This window comes from Nothoprocta perdicaria, unplaced genomic scaffold (assembly GCF_003342845.1).
Source record: "Nothoprocta perdicaria isolate Ctin4 unplaced genomic scaffold, notPer1 scaffold_278, whole genome shotgun sequence".
Taxonomy (NCBI): domain Eukaryota; kingdom Metazoa; phylum Chordata; class Aves; order Tinamiformes; family Tinamidae; genus Nothoprocta; species Nothoprocta perdicaria.
In genome coordinates this window covers 588,303-614,094 of record NW_020455508.1, presented here as the reverse complement: position 1 = coordinate 614,094, position 25,792 = coordinate 588,303, and the positions used below count along the sequence as shown (strand labels likewise).

The window sequence follows — 25,792 nt, the reverse complement described above, 5'->3', positions numbered from 1 at the left end:
ATMTTTTGATACATTCTTTTTCTCCACTATAATGAAAGAATAAGTATTCTTAGACACTACATTTCTCTTCATCCATCTGGTTCCATATTCCTTAATTCTTTCAGCAGTGAAGAAACCTCTGAGCACTTACAGTCTGAGGTGACAAGTTTGAAGTACCAAAATAATTTTGTTTGGTAAAGTGTGTTTGTTCTTTACAGCTGTTTGGTAAGTCATCAGTTGCTTTAGTTTTAAAGGTAAAATTGGTCTCATTTGCAAAACTCCATCCTATAGATTCCAGGAAAGACTTGGAGATGGCATTTTGCTATACTGTAAATTTTTGACATGCCTTCTTCCTATTTAGTGCCCAGACACCTGCTATCTATCTTCTATAAAGATTCCAGAGCCATTCTTCATGTGCTTTGAGCCTTTCTCACAGCTGCTTAGAAGTTGTTCAAACTGTTTTGCTTGGTACAGTAGCCACTTGTGGGCTGTAGCCCCAGCAACTTGTTCCAGTAACTAGAACAGCACAAAGGGTGATCCTGTTATCATTGGCATGAGCACAGKGGTCACTGCCAGTTCTCACCCCCTCATTGCCTTCCTTTCAGCAGTCCTGAAAACACTCTCAAAGAGCACAAATATCCTCTTCAGTTTCATCCGTCTCCTTCTCCATATCTCTCTTTTGGAAACATATTTGCTGTTGTTCAGAAAATTGGGCAATTGAATTTTCTGGGTTTTAGACACTTTCCACAAATTAAATGATCCACTTTGCCTTTTTTTTTTTTTTTTTTTTTTTTTTTGTTCTTTGGCAGCCTCATACTCTCCTCTATCTACCTTTTATGGGTTTTTTTAGAGCTCCATCCTGTACATCTGTCTTGTAGCTGTCTAGCATCTTGTATGAGCTATAGAACTCATACCTTACAGTCACCATTTGAAGACCAGGTCCTCCATWCTTCTCAGATGTATGCATGTGAGGATAAAAATATTTAAATCATTTATCATTGTAGTTGAGGCTGTAGAAATGGGTTATTCAAGCCAAAGTCTTACTACTTTTGCAGATTGCAGATCTTGAGAACTAGTTTGTGCCTGGACTTTTGTCCTGTTGCCATAATGAATTCCTGCTTGTTTACCCCAAGAGAAATGGTAGCATGTATTTTTCTTTTGCCTAGCCATGATAAGTGTACTGTATATACAGGTAGCCTTCAGCCTCTTTTCAGAGCCAAATACTCTCCAGTTTGGTAGGGAGATCCACTCAACAGTTGCCCTTTAATGATACTTTTGCATCTTCCTCTTTCATTTAGGTCAGTTATGATGACTGCTTCTCTTCTGCAGGCCACTTGCTGCAATATCCCATGTACAAGTTGGTTGTTGTCACACAGTTCACTATGATAGTGTATTGTGTGACCCTCAGGGTTGTCCAGTCTGTCAGTCAGGAAGCACCTGAYCCAGGAGCTGTTCTACTGTCGAAGATGGACACTTAGTTTGAGAGATTAATTTGTGTKTTATTTTAGGTGAAACTGCTGTATTTTTGCACTCCTTGGTTTCTTAAGGAAATTGGGAAGGAGTTATGGATTCAGTTCCAAATCAGAATTTCAATTTGGATCTCTGAATGCATGTTGGACCACTGCTTTAGGCATACTGTCCTACTTGCTATTGCATCTTGTGAAAGCCAGCTTACTGTTGCTTCCAGCAGGAAAATGGGAATTAGCTAAGCCTGTATGAGGCTTCCTCCTGGCCTGGCAGTCTTTAAGATGAAGGTGTTCCTGTGGATACATACAGAGTTCTTTCTCAAAGTGTTACTGGAGCAACTCTTRATCTGAAAATAAGCTTTGAAAATAAGACTACCTCTCGCTGTGTTTTCCCCACAAACTTTATTTTTCCGAGACTGAAGTGTCCTTCCCACTCTGTGACTTTTTACGTGGAGGCCTGACCTTTCATACGGGACCTGAGACTGACTGTGCTAATATCTGACAGATCCAGAAGAATGTCCTTGCCCATTTAAAGATCAAGTGGACTGCATAAAAACAGTGGACTGCATGAAAAGCCTTTTACAAGTTTGCCAGGTTGGAGCCAGCTTTAGTCGCTGGAGCTCAAGTTGCTTCTCTGCAGTCACTGATTTATTTTTCCTGATGCTGCTGATACTGAAGTGTCCAGGGTTTTATACTAGGTGGTACACATGCAMATTCCTTTCCCACTGTCCTCGCCAAGTATCATACAGTTCAAAGAAAGCTAACATGGTTTTAGGTGTTCTGTCTTACATGGCTGTATTCCAAGCATAAGATGTAGTAGTGAATAAATGCATTCTCTGAACAAGATACTTGCCTTTGTCAAATAGTAAGGCTTATATACGTTTACAGTATGAATGTACATTTTCGCCAAAATTATTGAATAATTCCAACTGTAAGTAGTATTTTTTATTTGTGAAATTCTGTAGACTTTTCAGAATGATTTGATTATCTGATAAATAATAGAATACCCTATCATCTACAGTACAAATGATGAAAACTTCATTTTTTTATGTATGGAGAGTGGTAACATTTCTTACTGTTGTAAGATTTAGCAGTATGCCCCATTTGAACGATGTAGAATGGTTTATAATTTTTCATTCCTTAGTAATTTTTCAGGAAGCAAAGACCTTGATTTCTGTACTATCATAATAGAGATCATTGTAATTCCAAAGATAAAGRAAGATTGGATGTGAAAATGATGAATTACCTTTTCATTTGGAAAAGAGATATATTCTTCTCATTTATTTACAGAAGAAAACAGAAATCATAGTGTTTCTTTTTCGGGTTTTGCAATGGCTAAGGCAGGATCTCCTGACTTTTCCACAGAGTATCACTTGCTTGATAAAGAAAAGAAAGAATAAAACTGAGAAAATTATTTGTGTAATACACAAGTGAAGTAGTATGTAGCCTGTGGCACTTCAAAGCAATTTGGATTTTAATAGTCTTCAATTGATCATTAAGTATCAAAGAATGTTCATTAAGTGAAGCCTCTTGTGCAGAGAAATCGAAGTTTTTGTAGCTTGATGGAATACCAGATACTCTTCATCTTTTTAATAACAGGGCAAAAATGTTTTRTCTATGAACTAGGCTGTCAAGGAATTTACTGGATAATCATTCAAATTACTCTTCATAGATGCAGGTGATCAAAGATTTTTAGGTATATTTTAGAAGTGGGGAAAGTGGAAGGAGCTGACTACTTTTTATCAGCCTAAATGCACACAGTAAATAGATGTACAATGTCGTGAAAGAAATACTGTAGTCTTCTGGAAAAGAAAAGAGAAAACGGACACCATTTGTGTATAGTTTGTCTAACTTATTATCGTTTAAGACTCTGTGGCAATAAATGAGACCAGAGTAGGGTCATTCCCTTTGTACTTAGACATATGATCAGCAYGGTTTAAAATTTGCTTCAAATGAGACTGTGCTTGTTTGGCAAGTGTTTTCTCTGTTACTCTTTTAGRAATGGGAGGAGGATCATATGTAAACAATTATTTCCCAGAATTTTACTTCAAAGAGCAGCAGCTGTCTTTCYCCACATACCAGCTAATTTCTCACTTTCAGCTTTCACTTTTTGGGGAGTAGAATGGTATATAGATGGCCCAAAGTCTAGAACTTGGCTATTGAAGGTGGCTGAAATTCTGCAGTGGGAAACCTTGTTGTTGTGTTGGAAGGCCCTGCCAAATCAGAGTAATCAGTCTAAAGATCTTTTCATAACAAGAAAAGYTTTTGCTCTGTTCTCAGAGGAATTTTTTGGGAATGGTGAGGTATTTTCAGATTAGAAGATATTGTCATAGACCCAGGAAAAGCATTTTGTCACTGGTGCAGCTATATGTTCATTTAATTCTTTGTGCTACTTATATTGGATTGGGATATTGGCCATAGGCAGTCTGATAGCCTGTTTAGCTCAGAATAACATGATCCGCTGCACAGTTTACCAGACACGAGCTGGAACTAACAGATGTGGTTTGGGGAGAAACCACAGAAMTTCAGAGATGACAGTGCTGGCTTGMGCTATYGTTGGGGTTTTAAGTTTTTGCAGTCATYGTTTTAAGTTTTTGCAGCAAAGGAGAGTTTTAAAGTAGGATTTTAATGCAGCGAGAAGTTGCAATATGAATAACATCATTGCTGCTTCAGATGTGGGGAAAAGGATGAAAATGCTTGTTTTTAAAATGTGTAAAATGGCTATTTTTAGCCAACATCCTGGTCAAACCCAGGCAAGTGTGGATCCATTGATACCTATTGAGAGAGATTAGCTAAAGTGAWGGTTAAAAAAGACCAGCCTATTGTGCGACAGGGAAGATGATGTTCTGTGTTGTATGGTTAATATATCCAAGAGATTTTTAAGGGAAAAGGGAACCGAACTTGAATAAAATAGGAAGACGAATAAGAAGACAAGTCAAAAAGGCAGGTAAAAGGAATTGGGAAAATCAATCAATTGGATTTATAGGTGGAATGACAGGCTGGAAAACATGGCTTAGAGATGAAAAGCTTATTTTTATGGTGGAAAATGTAGTTGTGAGCAGGAAAGAGATTTGAGCTGACTAAAGGACACAATTACTTTATTTTGCAAATTTTCTCTAAATAAAAACAAAGAGGGTGTTTAGCGGAGAGAGTTGTGACAGAGGAAAGACAGTAGAAATTGCTGAAATGGAGCTGGAGAATTTTTTGGTTAGGAATATAACAGAACTGAAGGACAGAATGAATTTTTTGAACTGATTTCCATTTCTTTAAAATTTCATTTAGATTAAAAGATCCTTGAAGTTCTTAATGTGCTTTTTGAAATTCTGGGCAACCTTTAAGTGCTTTAGAAATAATGGGCAAGTGCCCTTATTTCCCAACTCTACAGCTACAGGATTAGAAAGGTAAATGGAGAAAACAGGAATTTGTAGAAAATGGAACAAATTAAAGGAAAGCAGCTGTTGAAATTATGTTAGATGGCAATTACAGGGCTCTAAGAACAGTATGAACCTTCAGAGTTGGAACTCTGAAATACTGTTAGCACAAATGGTGCAAAAGAGACTTGCATGTTAAGCTCTGTTTTCCATCATGCTCTACAAAGCAAACTCTCAGTCTTATTTAGCTACCACTGGCAGTCATTAATGAAAGCTGATCATTGGGGGCATTTGGGGTTTACTTTTTGAGGATGGTTACTGTTGTTTTGGGCCTTTTAAAAAATTTTGTCGAGATATTCACTTTATTTTTATTTTTGAAGGAATAATGAGACACACCGCCCCCCAAGTTGTCTGTGGTAGCATATTTGTATTCTGGCTCGCAAGTGGCTTTGCTGGAATTCTGAGAGGTCCATAGTGATGCTCTAACAAGACAAAATGAATTTCATATATGAATTTCTCTTTGAGTGTGGTTAGTATATTTTTGGAGGATGAAAGGTAAWTTTTTTCTCTAGCTTCATACCTCTTTTGTTGTTGCATTGCAATTGCATTGCATTGCATTTCTCTGCATTTCTACACTTCCTTAGTTTCTTTGCTCCTCTTGCTTTTCTGCGAGATTTCCTACACCCKTGTCATTATGGGAGCCCTACGTTCCTTGTCCTCTGGCAGCTCAGTGAAGATGCAGGTCGGGACCGTTCAGGTGTGGGTTCCTTACCCTGCCTCTGGCAACAGGGTGCAAATCRGCTCCAGCAAGATGAGTGTGTGAAGCCTCTCGTGGATGGATGGCTGGATTTTGTTCCTCTCGCTCAATATAATCTTTCTAGTGCTGAGCTAATTATGTAGTCGCAGTTTTACTGTTGGGTTAGGGTACCTGATCAACTTCCCAACTGTAAAACAGTTTGAAAATCAAATGTAGCTCACATGCAAGACCCAACAAAATTAGAAGTGTTAAGTACGTTTTGGCAGTTCACTTTTATTATGCCCAGTCCTCAAATGTACCAGCAGACAATCATCTGAATGTTAGTTATTTTTCACATGCTTATGTGATCACACGAAAAGTACATGCTAAAAAGAAGCAGATGGTGACAGATGGGGAAGGTTGAATAAGGTGGTTTTGGAAACCTAGAAAAATGCACTTCTGTAATAGTGTAAAAATAAAAATCTTTGATCGCCAAGTTAGAATGAACAAAATAGAGTGGCACCCGCTCCCCCTCCCCAAAGTTTGCTCTTAAAAAGAAATGGAATCTACCAGCAGTCAGGGTGTATTTATGAATGTATATTCAATTGCTTTTTTTTTGTCCAAATGAAATATTAAATTGTACTTCTTTATTCCTTTAAAAAAGATACATCAGTTGTTTTCTATGCTTGACGAAAGCTAGCAGAGGGTCTTTGCTTAATATGAAATATTGGTGGTGGTGTAGATTGTGAGAGTATTTTACTTCCAACATCACAAGAAGATTTTACAACCTTCTCTTACAATGTTTAATAAATATATGTAGGTTAATACTTTTCCTGGGAAACACATATGGCAGAGCTAATCTGCCACAGTCACCATTACCTCTTTGTGATACAGGCAAATGTAAAGCTGAGTAAGTGTGCAGTGCATAACCACCAAAAAATGGGATAAATTTTTGTGTGTCAACTTAKGTACAAGGACCTACCCTGGTACAAGGAATTAGGATTCCTTTTGTTTGCATTTGTTTAATGGAGTCTTAATTTAAATATCTCTTGAGTTATAAATTAAACAGAATATTAAAAATGTATATAAATATCAATAAAATGAGGATTCCTTTTTGAACATTTCAGTGGATGGGATATAATTTATTTCATAAAGTAAGAAGTAATCTACTGAATATTTAATTGGGAGGTCTCCTAGAGAAACTGATACCATCATTATTTTTGCTTTTGATAATTAAGTATCACCGATCATGTTTGTCTTAACATACAGAATGAGACCTAAATGTTTCATGGTGACACAGAACATTTGTTTTTGTTATTTACTTCTTTTTCTGTAAAACAACAAAAAAAAAATACTTGAGCTTCTGACAACTTATACTCATTTCCCTTAAATTTACTTTGCTCAGTATCAAAACAGCATTGTTATATTGATATATTCTGCTTGAGTGATATTCTTTTGGTTTCAAAGGGATAGTTTTAGTGAGTTCACTGTCTGTTTATCTGACTTTTTCACGATTCCTCGTAGAAGCACAATAGATTTTCACCTGTGGAAGGATGGCTTAATTTTGGCATGTGCTCTTGAGCAGCTGTCTATTGTGGATTTGGCTATATTTTATTTCTGGGGAAAAAAGGGAAGGGAGGAAGAGTGTCTATGCCTGAAAATATTTTCCATTCTGATTATGGAAATTTCACAATTTTCTCTTTACACCAGAATTACAAGTATTTTTACATTGAAAGGAAGTAAAAATGCAAATGTAAAAAGTTGATTTACCTTGAAATGCTTTTACTTTATGAAAATTCAAATATGGTCTTTTTTCTGTTATTTCTTAACATTTAATATTCTTTAGTGTTTCACATTGTGTTATCTGATGTGCCTAAACCATCAAAAATGTTAGTAATTTCAATTCCAGCAATTTGGGCAACTTGGCATTGCCTTCAGGTCCCTGAGGTGAGTGCAATGGAAGGTGGACGAGACAGGGTATGCAGCCTCAAAAGGTTATTTGCTTGCAGTCACTGCCATCAAGATCAAAAGAGGGAGCACTGAGATGAGAGTGTGAAACTGATGCTCAGTTGTATATAGAGAAGAGTTGCTGCAACGGCAGATATTTTAGCACAAGAGTTAGACCTTCTCCTGAAGCCAAAGAACCAACGATGTAACATGAATTTGAATTTCCATGCAATCTGGCTAATCTCAGCAGACACAAAAACTAATTGTCCACATGCAGTATCAGACTTCTCAAGGGGAAAGATGTAACAAATATGCAAAAATAATAAAACAAACAAAAGACTAGAAAACAGATTAGCTTCTCAATGCCCATAAATAAACTGTTGTATGCAAACCAGAACTTGAAAGCAGAGAGTGATTTTCTAATGAAGAACACATTTTTCTGTAAAGAAGTACAGTTTCCTGTAGACTTTGTTTGTAATATTGTAAGTTTAAAGCATTTCCCATTAATTTCCATTTAATCAGTGCAAATACTATTTTGTCTCAGTTCTTGAATTGTTCTGAGAGCAATGAAAACAAGCAAAATCTGAAGGAATGCTGTTTAATGTTGGTAAAATTAAAAATCTTTTCAGCTAGAAGAGCAAGCTACCAAAAAGAAATAACACAATATTGTCGTTATTACATCTCTGAAAAGTCTTGCATCATATAGTAGTGCATGTTATGGAGGCTGCAGTGATAACTGAGTAACGAACTGATTCTCAGTTTCTCTCTCAATGATACCAAACTGTTGAAGACACCAGAGATGCCTTGTTTCTGCAGGCTGAATCTTGTTTTTACTTACTTTCTCCTCTGAAAGGTATCAGTTAATTCTACAGGAGAACTGTATTACCCAGATGCCTTTATTTTGGTCCACTGAGTAGACCATTTCCTACCCCCAGGAATGCAGGCCAGGAAGTGGCCTGCAGTAGGAGGATTGTTTCCAGCTGGCTGAGGGAGAGGGGATCGTGCCCTTCCCCTCAGCTCTGGACAGGTGTGTGCAGTTCCAGGCTGTCTGGTGGGACGTGGAGGGACGTGGAACTTCTAGAGAGGCTCCTGTGTAGAGCAATGAAGATGATTAAGGGAATGGAGCATCTGTCTTATGAGGAAAGACTGAGCAAGCTGGGCCTGCTTAGCCTGGAGAAGAGAAATTGAGAGGAGATCTGGTCCCTATGTATAAGTACCTGAGGGGAGAATGTAAGGAGGAAGGGGCCAAACTCTTCTCAGTGGTGGCCAGTGACAGGACAAGGGGGAGTGGGTACAAATTGAAACACGGGACGTTCCRTCTCCAKGTGAGGAAGAACTTCTTTACTGTGAGGGTGACAGAGCAGTGGAACAGGCTGCCCAGGGAGGTTGTGGAGTCTCCTTCTCTGGAGGTCTCCAAAACCCGCCTGGATGCCGCCCTGTGCAATGTGAGGGTGTTGGACTAGATGATCTCCAGAGGTCCCTTCCAACCTCRACCATTCTGTGCTTCTGTGAAGAAATTTTGCCTTTGAGGATTTTTTTTTTAATTGAGGGCAGGACAGTGTTGCCAGTGATGTCTCAGAGTCCTTTATTAGGATATTTCATTCATGTGCAATAGTCTAACTATTATTTTTTACACTTGGTTGAAGTCACAGTTTCTTTTAAAAAAGTGAACAGTCTGATTATTCCAAAGTAGAGGAAAACTACCTGCAAAAAAACAGAGCAGTAATAGAAAATTTTCTTCTGTTACTGAATTCTTGGGTATCTATTTCACAGAATTTTTATAACCTTGACTTTTTTTTTCTTTTCAGCCCTGTAGAATGAGAATAACCAATATCCCTTCAAGTGATTTTAACTGTAAGAGCAGTAATGCTCTCCCTGTTTATACTGATACATTTGTAGTAACTAAATTAATATAATAATTGGCAATCATGGCTGTCTTTAGATGTCTGTTCGTATAAAGAAACATGTATTACCTTTATTCATTAGTATTAGATTACATACAGATGATATACCTTCTCATTGTTGCAGCTGTTACCACATATGGTATAAAGTTCTAACAAATCTAGTTTTTAACTTTTTGTTGAATAATATGTGATTGAATATTTGTTAGCGGACCAACAACTGCAGCAATAAAAATGTGTGAAGGGTTACTAGGAATGCTTAAGGAACATACACTCCACCTGAACTGTAAGGTTAATTGGGAACAGTTATTTCCCCTTAAATTAACAGTGCATTGGTGTATCCAAGTTCTCAGTTTTCTTTCACATCATAGGTGTGCAGACAGTTTGTTTAGATGTTTTAATCTTTTCCCATCTGTTCTGTCAAAATTATTGATTGAGCAACAAATATTTGTGATATCCTATCAAAAAAGTCCATAGCTAATGTATTAAGAGAAACTGTAACTAAGTCAAAAATATAACTGCCTTTCCAATAAGTTATCTTGGTGATCTAGCACAAAGTATGAAAATGATGTTTTAATAATGTTATTTTAAAGATAAAACCCATTAGTAACCAGCATTTGTAGAAGACTTGATAGTGAGTTGTATGAAGCCTTCCATTTTCAAGGTTGTAGCTGTGTTCATCCAAGTTTGTCTGGAAGTTGTAGCAATTACTGTTTTGTGGTGACCTGCTGGAAGTAGTTGTGCTAGCTGTGTGAATTTCTAGTGGAGAAGCAGAACAATCTTTGAGAGGCTGTTTATCACAGATGTTTATTTTCAAGAAAACACGATAAAAGCAGAAGTACTGGGCTTGCTAAATTTTGGCTCTGATTGTTCCTGGTGCTGTCCCAGTTTCCCCAGTATACCGTCTCTCATACCATTCCAAGTGCCAGAGAGGTGTAATTTCACTGAAGTCAAGGGTAGGTATATAATTGATTTCACCTGTTGCACTGGCTGCAAATGTTTGTTCTGGCAAAATTCCATAAAAGGTTTGCCTCTACATATATTGACTTATTGGCTGATTCATTTAATCACCTGCTTCCCAAGGCTCTCCCCAAGCCCTCGGGCATGAACTTTTGCAGAAATGTCTCGGGTTGCTGCAGCTCAGAAGAGGAAAGTAGAACATAACAACCCAATAGGCGTTTGCAAACAATGTTCTTGCGCTAAGTGTATTTAAAATGATTTTGGATCTTAGCAGCACTGGTGCAGCCTTACACCTCACAAAAGCCAAATTCAGTTTGTGCGCGGGGTTGTGAATTGTGCATGTGTGGATTGAGGGGCTTTGCCCTGCCCGTGTAGCACCACCCCGTCACACATGTGGTCATGCTGCTGCTGACTGACACTACTTGCCAGAACCCCCCAAAGACAACCATACGGTGGAGTCACTGTAGGATGATAGTCACTACAGCCCGGAGTCACTATATACCTTTTTTTTTTTTAATTTTATTGTTGTTGATTATCCTTGCTATCCCAGTAAATCTTAAAAAGAACTGGGAGTGGCTTTCTGAAGCATGAGTGGAATGGACTATATTTAATGGTGTATATGTACTGTATAGTTCCCTTGAAAGTACACTTTGTAATTTGCTTGAACATATGCAGTTGTTTTCTGTATTTTTAGCATCAAACCTTTTGAGATTCAATACCCTTGACATACATCTAACATAGGAAACAAATGCTGTTATGGCTGGTGTTGAACTTTCTATTTGGAATATATATAAATGTAGTGCTTGGTTGCCCTTTGAGCACAATATAAATGAAAATTTTAATGTAAAGAAATAGCTTTCCCTTTAGTTGAAACAATAATATTGTCCAGAGCCTGTAAAACATCCATAAAAGCACTAAAGTACCTGCATATGCCGAGGAGCAGATGCTTGACTAATGTTTCTTGGTTGTTAGAGAGTGTGTGTGTTATTTAACCTCTTGCGTGTTTATCTAAAACTGGAAAAATACAAACCTTTGCAACACCTGTGCAGAGTTTCTTTCTCTTAAGCAGCCATATAAACCCAACAGTGTCTTTTTTAATTCTTACAGATGTAGGTGTATATTTTASAACAACATCAGCTCCTGTAAAAAATGCAGTAGTTGGAATGCAGAAATTAATTTATACCCAATTTGGAGCCCTTTTGTACTGCAGAAATGCTTTAGAGAGGTGTGAGTTGGGAAGAGAATCAGGCCCTTAATCTTCCCATTGAGGGGGAATGGCTCTTGCAGCTGTGTGCAAGCAGGACAAGCCGGAGGAGCGAGTGTCACCCCTGCACTGAGAGCTGCAGGGCAGGCTCTGACCAGCCTTTCTTGCTGTGGTAGTGCCAGGTTAAGCCCCCGTGCCCTGCCTGTCCCACTCCTGTGACTATGCGGTAAATTAGGTCAGAAAACTTAATCCAGATTAAAAATAACCCTGGGCTAAACAAGATTTTAACCTATTTCTTTTTTTTTTTTTTCCCTACTAAATTTGTTTGTAGAATTGTGCAATGCACTGGACGTGAAGCTTGGCGAGGAGACARGAGTGAGAGCATGAATTAGGGTAGCATCATAATGAAAGAAGCAGTTGTTGAACTACAGCCTTGATAGCAAATGGGGTGAGATTGCCCTCAGTTAATAGAAATACTGAGTATCTGTTTTTTTGGGTTTTTTTTTTAATGTACTCTTATGGTGTCCTCCARACCAAACCTCAGTTAGCCTACCTCACATATTGGGGAGTCATTTGAGTACAGTGATGATGTGATGGTGAGTGAATAAATGTTGCCCACACAGTGAAGTCAAAACACACAAGACCTCTCATCTCCTAAAACCTCATTCAGATCTTTACTAGGTTGTTTGGATTTTTGGAAAATGACACATGAAGCAGATGAAGCAAGGGAAGTCATATACCTGAAAGATTTGATTGTTGAAGCAARTTCTGGAGAAGGAAGCACGTAGCTTCATCTTTTCTTCATGAATAGACAGCTGACTGGCGTATGCAGGCAGTGGAGTTGCTGTTTCTATAACCTAGGTATTCTGTGCCATTCTTRTGTTTGGTATCCCTAGAAAATACTAACACATTGCTTTGTAACAGATACARGAGTAGTTCAGATTGTGCCCTACAAGTTGATTTTGGTGGGTCTGCCGTATTTTTTTGCTGTGACCTTGAAGGGACTTGATTGTTAGGACACTATTCACTCATGTATGGACCTAATAACCATTACTTGAGGACAAGAATTGACTGGAGAGGATGGAGGCCGTCTGTAAGGGCAGCATGCAGAGCCAGTACGAACTTCCCAGTGAGTCTGTGTGGACAGGCACTGGTGACCTATTGCTAATCTCCTGCCCTTGTGGCCTGAGAAGGATTTTGTGAAAGCAGGTATCCATCTCAGGGTACAGAATAGATTGGATTATTCATAGGTACCAAGTATGCAGTTGCGTCAGGTTTCTCCTGCCACTGAGCTGAAGCTTTCTTGACCTGTGTTCATGGTAATTAAACCCAAATCCCTCAAATCCAATAAGTGTTTGAAAAGGCTTCAGTAGTGGTAGGGTGATGTGTATGTATGGACATGTTCTCATGCTTATCCTCATTATATGGATTTGAACGCAGGAGTTAATGGGGTTCTGGCACTTCCACTGACTTTGCACAGACTGCAAATCCTGGAGAGGTTCTTCACATTAGGAGGAAAAAGAACGATTTTTAAAAAGATAGTGTGTATTTATCCTCAGTGCATTATGCATAAATTTATAACAGTTATATTAACATAAGGTGGGATGAATTATTCTTTATTTATAAATTTTTCAGAACTGTTTTCCTTTTGCCTAAACTAARCCCTTTTGATGCTCTTGCTTCTCTGGCTGGCTGTAAACCAGGTATTTAAGCAAAAATAAAGAGTTGCCAGTTTTGCCAGCTGGGGATGAGAACCCGGCTGGTGATACGCGGGTTCGGGAGGCAGTTAATCCAGCTTTTATGCTTTTTTATGATTTTATGTAAAAAGAGGTTAAAAATCACATTTGGCTCTTTCTTTGTACCACTGTTTTGTTGCTGTTGTGGGAATGCAGCAAAAGGTTGCTCATACTTTTTATTATTATTAGGTAAAGTCCTGCATAAATTAGGTAAAGCCCCTGATACAGTTCGCTTGAGCTATTGGCCATGTGATTTGCCTTGCTCGAGAATGAAAGGTTTTATCTTCCCATTGCCTGTTTTATAAATCACACGTTCAAACCACATCTCCCCTTGAAAAAAGAATCTATCCCTGCTTCACAATTTTATGTATTTTAGTAGCTTCAAAAGAAAAGAATAAACAGCAGTACAAATAGGGGAAATAGTAACAGTGATGATACATAAAATAGAAAAAAATATATAATGCTTTTATTCTGTGGCTGAAGACATGGTGATTTAAAGATGTTAAGTGTCACAGATTTCATATAGGCTTTTTTCAGCAAATCGCTTGCAATATGCTCAAACTCATAAAACATTTAATTAATTTTACAATGCCAGAGTTATTTTAGTTGGTTTTGTCATATGTACTTATTCAGATAATTTGTTGTATTTTACACCTCCCAAAATTTCAACGTTTATTTGGAAATATCAATGATGTAACGAGTCTGTGTGTTTTGGCACAGTTGTAAATAGTATGTGTTAATGTGTTAATATTTATGCTTTTTAATCTTATATACACAAGAGGGGTTTGAAATATACTTCTTTTCATCATGTTCCTTCTACTCTTCCTTAAGGATAGTGAAAACGGRATTAGCCTGCATTAATTACTACTGTATTGTCGAAATTGCCGTCCTGGATCAGGCTGCACTTTGTTTCTGCTACTCGCATGTACCAGSTGCCTCAGAGCAGGCTGGGGTTTTCTTGGGGAGAGGTGGCTGCGAGGGCTGTGCAGGGAGCTCGCACAGGACTGGCCAGGGCAGCGCACGTGCCCTTGGCTGGTGTGATGCCATCGTGGCACCCCGTGTCCTGTGTGGGGGAAGGCTGGCCCTGCCCTTGCTTCGGGGCAATTACTGCAGGTCTTTTAGACACTTTAGACAGTCATAAGGTAATGAGAGTCTTGTTTTTTTTTTCTAATCACTCATGCTGCTTTTCAGAATCTACCGTTTAATGATACATAAATCTTGTAGAATTCCTCATAAATATACCCCAAGTAGATTAGCTGCACTTGTCTAGTCCTAATTACTACTACTACTGAAGTTTAAAATTTTTTGGTTTTGCCTCCTTAATATTTCTGCGTATTAAATTATAGAAATAGACATAATATAATAGTGGAGCATACCTATGAGGAACTCATAAGCATTAAGGAAACTGAAAGGTGCTGTGTGTATATGTAATACAGAAGACATGTGCCTAAAATGCTGACATTTGCTGCAGAAAGATATGTTAACAATATATTAAATATAGAAAGAAATACTAAATTTATTGAAGTCAAGACATACCATTTAGATTCCTTATTCTGATTTTGMATGGGGCTGCTGAAAGAAGAATGGTGGAGTAAGTCATCTTTTAGGCACGTAAATACTGAAGGCCATCATATGTCTATGCATTAACCCAGCCTGGCTGGTTTGGATTTCATCATGGAACACAGTGGACTTGTCAGGAAATGCGGTCTCAGGGCTCTTAATATAAACAAAAGTTACAAAGAAATAAATTACCTTAATGAGATTAAGGTGTTTTGAAATTTCACTCTCTATTCTTATGAGTGGGAAAAGAGAAAGAAGTGATTGAGCAGGGTGAGTGTTTCACTTTCTCTCCCTGAGGAATCTGACTGAGGTGGCARTGCCCAGAGATTTAAGTGAATCTTCCTAAAACTGTATACATTGTAAAAGTGGTTGTAAAACAGGACATAGGAAAGGGGAAAATGCAGTAGTGACCATTTGGCGGGGGAGGGGGCTTTCTCCATTTTTGTATTATGTTTGTTTCTGATGATTTATGTTTGGACTGACAATAYAGTTCCCAGAATGTCTGAAACTTTGATATAGCTGAGGTGTATGGTCAGTGCTGCAGTTTGTACGTTTGGATCTGAGTTCTTGGAGTCTTGGTTGTGTGCAGCAGAAGTAAAGCCCTGAAAGCACATTCATAAAGAGAGAATCCAAAAAAGGGCCAAAATGGTCGTGTTTGAAGTAGCGTCTTATCTTACAGCTGGTTTTGGTTTCCATTTTAGGTATTGGAAGATAATGACTATGGTCGTGCAGTGGACTGGTGGGGATTAGGAGTTGTCATGTATGAAATGATGTGTGGGAGATTACCATTCTACAACCAAGATCATGAAAAACTGTTTGAACTAATACTAATGGAGGACATAAAATTTCCTCGAACCCTCTCTGCAGATGCAAAATCATTACTTTCAGGCCTACTGATAAAAGATCCAAATAAGCGGTAAGTGTAGAAAAACTTCTAAGGACCTAGTATCTGAAAAATTTACTTTAAGAATTTACAGTGATTTACTTACTTGTACAGAAAAGAGCCCTATGCAGCCGAGAGGCTGAACAGGCTGGAAGTCTGAGTCTATTTGGCTATTAAGTGAAAACACCTTGTTTCTTTCTTCCATTTAGTTGTAAATTCTAAATTAGTTATGGAGAATATGACTTACTTGAGCCTGAGTTGGCTGCAGTGTTGAGTAAGGACTGCCCTGCATTGCCTTGGATGTGATCATGCCTGAAGCCGCTAAAAGGCTTCCCATCCACAGCTGCAGGTTATTAAGAGCACGTATTAGGTCACATAAACTAGAAAGCAGTAAAGTAATACACATCTGGAGTCAGATTTAAATACAACGGTTTGAAAGCAGGTATCACCAACTGCTGCCTTTGCCCTTTTCTGGTTGACTTTTTCCTCTGGATCTGTGTTTTTTAGGCCATCCATCTTCCAGTGACTCCGTGCACTGGACAGGCAATGTCCGGTCCCTGTGGTTCTCAAATAAATCTCTCCCTAAGTGAGAGAGAGGTGTTGTTAGGTTGTCTCTTTGCCCCAAGCTCCGAGTGCCTCTTGGGGGTCTCTCAGTYTCTTGTAGGGGTCGAGGCTCCCTTCGCTCTGCACAGGATGGCCCAAGCAGTCAGTCTTCTGCTGCCCAGCAAAGCCCCTTTCCTAAGCGTACAGCAGTGCAAGCAGGCTCTGAGCCACCACCGAAATGCAAGGAGAGTAAACTGAAAATTTGTTCCTGTAGCAACTTCCAATGCATTTTAGTCTCTGAACAATCTGACCCATCAAATATATTAACCTTTAGAATGGAAAAGATACTTGCCTATAATTAATCTCTGCAGACAACAGTGTTTATGACAGGCTTATGTTTATAAGCTTATTCATATTCAAGTTCTGGTGCTAGCTGCTGATAAATAGGGGGTTAAGTGGAGCTCAGCTTCTCTCTGAACAGCTGGATAGGAAGATACTGAGAGAAGGCTGGAGGCTGCAGGGAAGTAGAAAATTTTACAGTTCAGGGAGAAGTTACAAGAGCACTGAGCAATCCTAGCAGTTGACTGCTATTGAAGGAGGCAGGGGTTCCTCCTCTCATGCCCTCTCCTGGGTGTGTGTCTCTGTCCCTACAGCTGCAGCCCAGGGAAGCTCACTGACCCCATTGCCCGCTCATTTTTGACTTGCTAAATGCACCAGAAAACTGCCCGTTTGTCCTTAGGTTTTCATTGCCGAGCTGGGTTTCTTCCAGCTTAGCGGGTTGAATCTCTCTCTCCCTCTTCGGGGGACAGTGGGCGCCGCAGTGGGTGGCAGGGAGGCCGCAGCTGGGGGTCAAGAGGGACCTCTTCCTCCTCTTCCTCTTTCTCCTCCTCCTCCTCCTCCTGCAGCAGGGACCGCTCGGACACGTGCAGGGCACCTGGGGCAGCGGCACCAGCGCAGGAGGCCGCCGCTCACGGCGCCCGCGCTCTGAGAGGACGAGCCAGAGCCTGGCTTTGGCAAGCCTCGTGCCAGAGCCTGGCTTTGGCAAGCCTCGTGCCACAGCGAATAGCGTGGTTATTTACGGCAGCCTTTAAATAACCTTCTCAGCAGGCCTGCAATTTATTAATTTATACTAATTGACTCAGATTGAGACTATTTTATGGTAATTGGTTAATTGTTACAGCACCCAGATGCAACAGCAGTGAACACTGTATAAAAACGATGTGTGAATCGTTATGGGTTCCACGCCTGGCATCAGCCTGGCAAAATTGTGTGTCAGGGTKGGGTTTGGGTTTGGTTTTTAATAGTGCCAGAAAGTCAGTTGTTCTTTCAAGAAAGCTAAGGATAAGTATGTTTCTAAAACATATGAATTATGAAAATATTTGTCATGGTCAGTAACAAATAATTAAACAGAATAGAATGTTAATCGCATACTTTTGTTATCACTTTTTCTTGATGTCACCAGAATTTCATATTAAACAGGGGAGAATTGTCATTGGCTTTTCAAAAATAAATGGTCACTTCTCTAAGAATCACAATAACATGGTCACGCTTCAAAAATAAAGCTTGTATAATGTGAATTTTTTTCTTCTCTCTTCAGACTTGGTGGAGGCCCAGATGATGCAAAAGAAATCATGCGTCATAGCTTCTTTGCTGGAGTAAACTGGCAGGATGTATATGATAAAAAGGTATGTCTTTATAAGAGGTTGAATAATCTGGCTTCTGCAAGATAATGTCAGCTGGTAGCCATAGGAGTGTTATTCTCTGAAGTATTCATGTTCTCTTTTTGCCTCTTTTCATATTAATTCAAATTAATTATTCTAAATAAAGGTGAAGTTATTTAAATTTTTGCTTTTCATCAGTAATTTGCAAGTGGATCAGAAATAAGTTTTTCAAACCAAAGTAAACTCAGCAAAGATTTTCTGCATATTATTTAAATATTTAAGGCTTTCCTTCCCTTTCTTCCTGAGTCTTCAAAAGAAAGTAGGTGTACGAGCCAAGCTATTGAGAATGTGTAAAGGAAGGTTTTCCTATTACTTACACTACCTCATCCTGCCTTTTAACTTAAGCTTTTTTTTTGTCTCTATAGAGATAMAAAATTTGAATGACTGGTCATTAGTATTTAAACAGAAATATTATATCAAACTAATTTTTAAAAAAATCTAAGAAAATTTAAATTGCATTAATATACTTGGCCAAAAGAGGTTGGGGAGAAAAAGGGTCCGGGGGATTTGATTTCAGCAGCTTTGTTGATTATCACAGGAACAAGACTGAATTTAAACAGTTTCTTTAATTTATTTTAGATACTGATGTAGATATCTCCATACTTTTGTAACTATTTACTCATTGCTATAAATTCCTGCTCTTCTATTTAGCGTTAAGGTCTTCTTCTGTTCTTTTCCAGCTATTTTATATTGTTAATCTTCCAGTTGAGCTATGTAATTTTTAAAGATAGATTTTTCTCCTTTTTTGATGTGCTTACATAAAAGGAAATGGAAATCATATGAATAAGCAGAATATGTTTGGGCTAGTGTAAGACAGTTCTTCAGTTGTTGAACTGGCATTTTCAGATGGTGTGCTTGATGTAGGTGTTTTATTTCTCTGACAAATACTGGAATTGTRATGAGAACTTGCATATTGCTATGAAAATATGATACTCTCTAAAATTASTTGATACAGGCTTAAGTGTGTTAAATAAATAATGAGAACAAGTACTATAATCAGATTTCTTTGCCAAAGCACTGACTATATGTGTAAGAACATTGTATAGAAGTACTTGGTAAAATCTGAAAATGTAAGTTCAGGATCTGTCCATAATTTAAAAAAATACTAAAATCATTTGAATTTCAAAACTTACTAGTACAAGGTGCTGGAAGTGGGGCAAAAAAGTAAAAAGCTGTGAGATCATTCTTGGTAGAAATCTTGAAGAAGATTTCTTAATTGTTTTGCAGTAGAGAGTCCTCAATTCTACACTCTATTCAGTTTTTCTTTTTGTTAAGAAAATAGAGATTTTTTAAAAGATTTTAAGCATATTCTTTCAATGTTTCCAAATCAAAGGCCAGTATCTAATCTAAAGTCTTAAAATAGATGGAGGTATTTTACTTTTCTATAAATACCAATGTTTTGTTTTCATGTGCACCTCATGTAGGAGGTGAATAAGGCTTAGCAAAGACTTTGTAACGGGAGAAGTTGTCGTCAAATGCTGTTTGCTTCGTCCATTGCTGCTTTGAGAAACTGAACTTGCTAGTAAAAGTGAATTGTATTTCCTCAATTAAGCAATCAACTCCGAGGATACATAGGAATTACTTCTTTGTAATATTGGCACACGACGTGCTCTTTATGGAAAAACAACTCCTCAAAATCATTCCTGACTACATTTTTCTGTTTAATTCAGAATTATTTCTATTCCTATTATAAAGCCATTCATTTGGTTTTTCAAAATGTCCAGCCATTCCTTTTGCATATGCAGTTTTATCACTTTCAAATTATGCAAAGAGCATAAGACCTTGCTATGAAATGTAAACTTTAAACATAATCATATGATTAATGAGCTTTCACTSAGGTGGTTTTCTTTATTGTAATATTTGTATCAATGCTTTGAGGTTTTAAAATGTTTAAAAAATGTTTAAAATGTTTAAAATATAGTTTCTAAGGTAACTCAGAAGGGATCTGCATCAATCAGAAATGAGATTTTCAAAGAGATTTATCCTATGCTTGCTTCTACTATTGATGTTTATTATCAGTAGTGTAGTGTTTGGTAGTAGGATCACTTGATGAAATTTGTAGTTGACTATTTAATAATTATTTGCCTAGTAAAAACATTCACAGTACTTTTGTCCAAGGTTTATGCACCATGAAACTATAATCTCCTTAGCTGCATTTCTGGAGTGTGTTTCTGTTATTGATGAAAGAATTGAAGTTCATAGTTGGATTAAGGGAAACCAAAAAATCATGTGTATTCTAAATAGTTCTAGTTATAGAGGTGCACACTACGCAACAGTGCTGCTAATTTTATCAGTTTTACTAGAGATAAAGTACAAATCTGTGAGTAATAGGTTATTACTTTACCAGTGTGAYTAGAGACAATATTGTGTGTCCACAAATTTAGAGGATTAGAGTCAAGGAGTAGCTCTGTCAGGTCAGGTGGGTCCAAATGGTCAAATGGAATTGCTAGCTCTCTGATACCCCTAATTAATTAAGCTAATTGGGTACGACACAGCGGTAATAAAATGTTGTGTGGTGCATTAGAGCAGAGAAGGGTGTTACCTTCAAATGGTAAATATATAGCAGTTAGCATTTGTGATCATGTGCATTTATTTTTGGCAGAAAAAAAAATGAGGGCATGTGAGAGAGAACTGTCTGTGCCAGGTTCTTCCTGTGATCATCTCAGCCCTGATGAGTTTTTATCTTTCTGCACAAGTAAGAGGAGYTGAATAGTTTGGCAAACTCAGAGAACTTCAAAAGCCCATATACTTCTAAATAAAATTCCTTTTTTATTTTTAGCTAGAAACATGAAACTTTTTGACATTTCTCTGTTACTCATTTAAGAACTCTTTCAGGATTTTTTTTATTTGAGTTACAAAAATATTCCTAAATTTTCATATGTTCTGCCTAGGGCCTTTCACTGAATAGAAAACATATGAGAATTAATTTAGAGGTAGGAGTTTAGGTACGTTCTCAGACACGCAGCTTGAAGCACTCCGGTAGCCTCATGTCCGTGAAAATCCAGCCGTGGCTTTCCTCCTGMTTGTGATGCAGATGAAACGAGAAGGAAGCTCCACAGGAACAGGCGCTGAGGTACATATGTTGTCTTCTGTTTTCCAGCAATATCTGATTAATGCTAAGGTAGATTAGGGAGTGCTAACAAGTTTAGCCCCCGGACATAGCAGGGGAAGCATTAACACGTGAGGAGGGAGAAGCAGCAAGTGGCAGGGAAGGTTAAGGCCAATGTGTCCGAGCTCGCTGGGGAGCGAAGGAGAAGCAAACGCGACMGCAGGTGTCCTGGTGTGGGGGCAGCAGCTGCCAGCGGCGGCTCCGGCCCCTGCGGGAGGCTGCTTCCCCTTCCCCGTGTGGCTGCCTCGGCCTTGCTTGGGACACAGCAGCAGCACATCGTGAGATCCCGTGGTCAGGCCTGGAAAAAACCCTGCAAGGTCACTCTAATCTTAAATCCATGTTTAAGTGCTTTTTTCTCTTAGATTTTTAAGGGAAGGAAGAGGAGGGAAATAGGAAAATGCCAACATCTGGTTTTAGGCAGTTCCTGTTTGAGTCATGCTATTTTTGTGCAGTTCTCAGCACTGTAATAAATCCCGGCTGACCGACCTCCTGACTTGCTTAGGTGCTGCTGCCATGCAAAGCAGTAAGGAGATCAGCAAACCACTACCTACCCTAGTCTTTTAATTGGTGTTTCCAGTGATGCTTTAAAGTAATGCACAAGCCCCCAGCACGTTGTCACCCCCGCCAGCAGCTTCCATTGGCAGAAAGGAAGAGCAGCAGAAGAATTTCTGACTCCTAAGCAAATTCCTGTGATTGTGGTCCCAGGGGTTCCCGTTGCTCTTTGGAAGACATTCCAAATGTTAGACATTTGGAAAACGAGCAGCTTGTCCATGGGCAACCCAGACCAACGCAGCCTGGTTTCGTGCCGGTTCGTATTGTGTGTCCCACCCCAGGGCCCTTCCCCRTGCTGCCCCACATGCTCCCTGGCTGCCCCACAGCTCCCTGCCCCACTCCGCAGGGCTGCTTGCCGGGGTGGGATGCTCCAAATCCCCGCCTTTCCCTCTGGGGAAGCTCTCATTTGGGGGCCGTGGGGAGCATCCCTCTTCAATAACTGCTCCCAGGGATGCTGTGAGAGGTATCTGTACCTCTTTTGCTTTGAGTCTTTTCCTCACTGTAGTGCACCCGTTGGTCCATGGTCCAACCATGGCCCAACCATTCAGGATTTCCTAGGTAAGCACCTACAGACAGGCTACAGAACCAYATCAGCTCCTGTTTTCTTTGGTAACTGACCTCTGATTGGAGACAGAAGRAAAAAGAATTATCAGTGATAAAGAAAAATAAGTATTTTTTTAAAGATTAATATACTTTTAATTATAATAGCGTCATTGATGAACTTTTTGGAAACTTTGCCTTGAAATCTTTCTGCTTACTAGAATGCTGTCCTTCCCATRCACTCCTGTACTGCCAGTGTTAAAATACTGAGCTAAGGTTTTGTGTTGGTAGTATTTTTAGGATTACCAAATATTTGCTTTGAGGGGAGGATAAGAGAAGTATAAAAGTAAGCACATTTTAACAGATGTGAATGAGGAAAACCAGGAAATTTCAAGACTGAGCATTGTTGGTGTCCTTTTAAAGTCAGAGAATTTCAGTTAGCAATTTTGTTAGATATTTGTTAGATATTTTTTCTAATTTGTGAACTGATTTTGTGAATTGCAGCATGTTCTCAGCAGTTAGAGCTGAGTATGCTTGGGACAGGATGAGAATGTATGATTGTGTTTCATCAATGTGGCCTCCTTCTCTTCTCACAGTGTAATTTATTTTTTCCTCCTTTGGATTTGGCTAATTTGTTTCTTCTGTTTGATTCTGGAAGATAACAACTTTGCAGTATTGGCAACACATTCCTCCAGGAAATTTTAAGATAGATGAAAGTCTGATTTCTGGGTATCAGTTTTATGAACTTAGTTAAGAATATTAMATTATCTTTTATAGACAGAAAGGACATTTGATACAGTTTTTGATCTGTGTCAGATTTTAGTGATAAACTGGTTGGAAACTTTTTGAAATACAGCATATGATGACCATACAAGGTATTATTGAAATACCTGTTTTGTTGTTATTTTTCTATTACATTTTTTGAAATTTATAAGCTGTGAGAAAAGCAGAAATCACATCTCATACACTGCAATTTGGCAGTAAAGAAAGAGGGAACATTGCGATGGAAGAGTGATTTGCTTTGCTTTTTTTTTTAATTGGACATCCCAGAATGTAATACTGAAGGAGGATCAAAACTCAAATTTAAATGGTTATTCCTCATGAATGCTTAAACCGAACAACCTCGTGGCATTTATATGATACATTAAGAATTRGTGTGCTTGTGAGTTTCGATATGCTAATCTAGTTTATTTAAATATCTTGAATAATTTATTGGGAGGTAGATACTGCACCACATACTCTGCAGCACTTTGTATTGGAATCTGTTTTGGCTGCAGTCTCTTCATAGAGTTCATTTTGAGTGGCATGGAGGGAAAATTCCTTTTAAATTAAAAGGAGAATGAAGATAAGATTAACATTCCTAAGGGCTATATAATTTTTTGACAGTTTGAGTGCATCACAGTTACTTGCAGGTAGACTCAATCTCTTCTTATATAACACCGAGACAAGTAATTGCTGTCAAGTTTATCACTCAAAGATTATCTTTGAGTTAATACCATGAAATATTTTCTGCAACATTGAAGTATTTGTGTTGCTGGTTTAGTAAGCTGAAGGTGTGTTGTGCAGCTTGTTTATCACTATGTAATTGCAACAGGGAGATGCAGAACTTGCCCCTAATCCTCTCCTCGTCCCCCCTTTTCCTCCCCTAAGATGCATGGCAAGTTTCCCAGGCGTTGAGCTGTGGAAAAAGTGGGTTTTCTCAGACTCCATTCTCAATGGATGCCAAATAGAAATGCCATTCCCTGAAGATAATACAGAATGTTAAGAATTTAATATTGCTGCTTCTGTTATTTCTAATGTCAGGCCTTAGAAATGGCTGGGGCAGATTTAGACTGGCGGATAGGTATGAGACTGGATTTGTGTATTAAATGTTGCTGCTTTTGGGTGGCTACTACTGTGTGCGCCTTGCTGTGCTCATGTTACTCCTTTTGGCYTTTTGATTTCTTAGCTAAGAAGTGAGGAGAAGCTGTGAAGGGTGTTTTTTATAGCAGCCAGTTTCCTTGCGGCATCATGAAATGCCACTAGGTATGGGTAGATGTCTTTATGTTGTGATCATTGGAGTTGTAGTTAGTACTGTGTTGTGTAATATTTTGTGCTGTGTCATTGAGCTTAAATCTCCTTTGAGATGTGTGAGAGTTTCTCAGTTACTATTCAGGCTCTGTGTCAGCATAACGGGCTGTTGCTGCAGCAGTTGCTCCTTACCCATATTTCTGATAGCCATGTCTCATTATAGCTAAAATTTCTGGGGATTTTACTCTCTGTTTTTAAACAAAATCTGACAACTAATGAACAAAGGTGGCACCTCTCCAAAAAACATAATTGCCAAGTTTCTGTAGCATGGCCTGGCATGTTGGTGACATGGCTTACAAAATCTGTCTCAAGTGAATGGTTCTGCCTCTCATCTCCTGAATGTGTTGTCAAAGTGCAGTACCCTTCTGTGTACACTTATGCACATCATTTACACCGCTTTCTGTGYTCCCAACTTATGTGGGAGGTTGCTAGGAAAGGATTTCTTACTGCATTTCCCTCCTTTTCTTCTGGGGGTGATGCCCAAGCTCCATGTGCCGGTTCCTCGTTTCTTGACAAGAATTCTACAGGAATTCTACGTTGTTTGTACCAGTGTCTACTGATACACTACCTCCAAAGCTAGGAGTGTGTCTTGAAAGTATACCAAGTATATGGAGGTCAGAGGAAGAGTTTCAGTTGGGAAGGGGTGGTGTGCGGATCATGACGCATCAGGAGCTTCCTGTGTTTCGTTAAGAAGGTTTTAGACACAGTTGTGTTTGTGTAGGTGGGCTAGGACAGTTCAGCAGGAATGATCCTGGCTCTAGCTGTCATCACAGTTGTGATGGTGGAAATGGAGCTAAGTATATGGAAAGAATTGGAAAAAAAAAAAAAAAAACCCACCTTCCAGTTGCCTTGCATTTGTACATCTTTATCGTAACTACTGTTTTCTCTTTTCCATAGACAGTCCATTGATGTATGTGAAGGTCTAGCTTGTGTAAACCTCAGCATAAGCTGCTGGTGAGAGCTGCCCTCTTTGTTATTACAGTCCTGCTGCTTTTAATGTCTAGAACATGAAAGCTGGTTCTGTAAGAAGAATGAATCCCAAGGCACCAGTGAAGCACGTGGTGTCGAATTCCTCCCTCCGGCCCACAGCTTGGGGCTTGGGGCTTTTGCCCTGCCCGGCTCCCAAAGCAGCCCGGGCCGCTGGYGTAACGCCGAGCTTCAGCAGCCCTCCTGCTGCCTGCTGCTGGCCGTTGTTTAACTCCGTCTCTTAGGAACGTACAAGTCTAGCAACTGGACGTGCCGCTGGAGGACACGGCTTCCCTTCCRGCGGGCTCTGCTCCTGGCCGGTGAGGGCCGCTTCAGCGGTGCGTGGAGCAGCTCTGCGCTGCTGCCGCCGTTGCTGGGAATAGCTGAGTGCTCCTGCTGCTCTTGCTGTTCGTTCCCTAACGGTCATTTAGTGCCATGCTCCCTTTACTAAAAACTTTCAGTGTATTTTTGTAACTGTTCCTTTTGCAGGTAAATGGAGGAAATGCTGGGATGATCGGAAGTCCTGGTGGACTGAAAAGAGGGAGAGG

The 25,792-nt window shown here is 39.1% G+C and overlaps 1 protein-coding gene across 1 annotated transcript in view; it reads left to right on the top strand.

Annotated features, from left to right (window-relative positions):
• AKT3 (AKT serine/threonine kinase 3) overlaps positions 1–25,792 on the top strand; it is a 130,045-nt gene that overhangs the window by 98,053 nt on the left and 6,200 nt on the right. The window contains exons 10-11 of the mRNA XM_026041079.1: positions 15,562–15,776; positions 17,884–17,971. Coding sequence (XP_025896864.1) covers positions 15,562–15,776; positions 17,884–17,971 — 303 coding nt within the window. The remainder of the gene's footprint in view (positions 1–15,561; positions 15,777–17,883; positions 17,972–25,792) is intronic.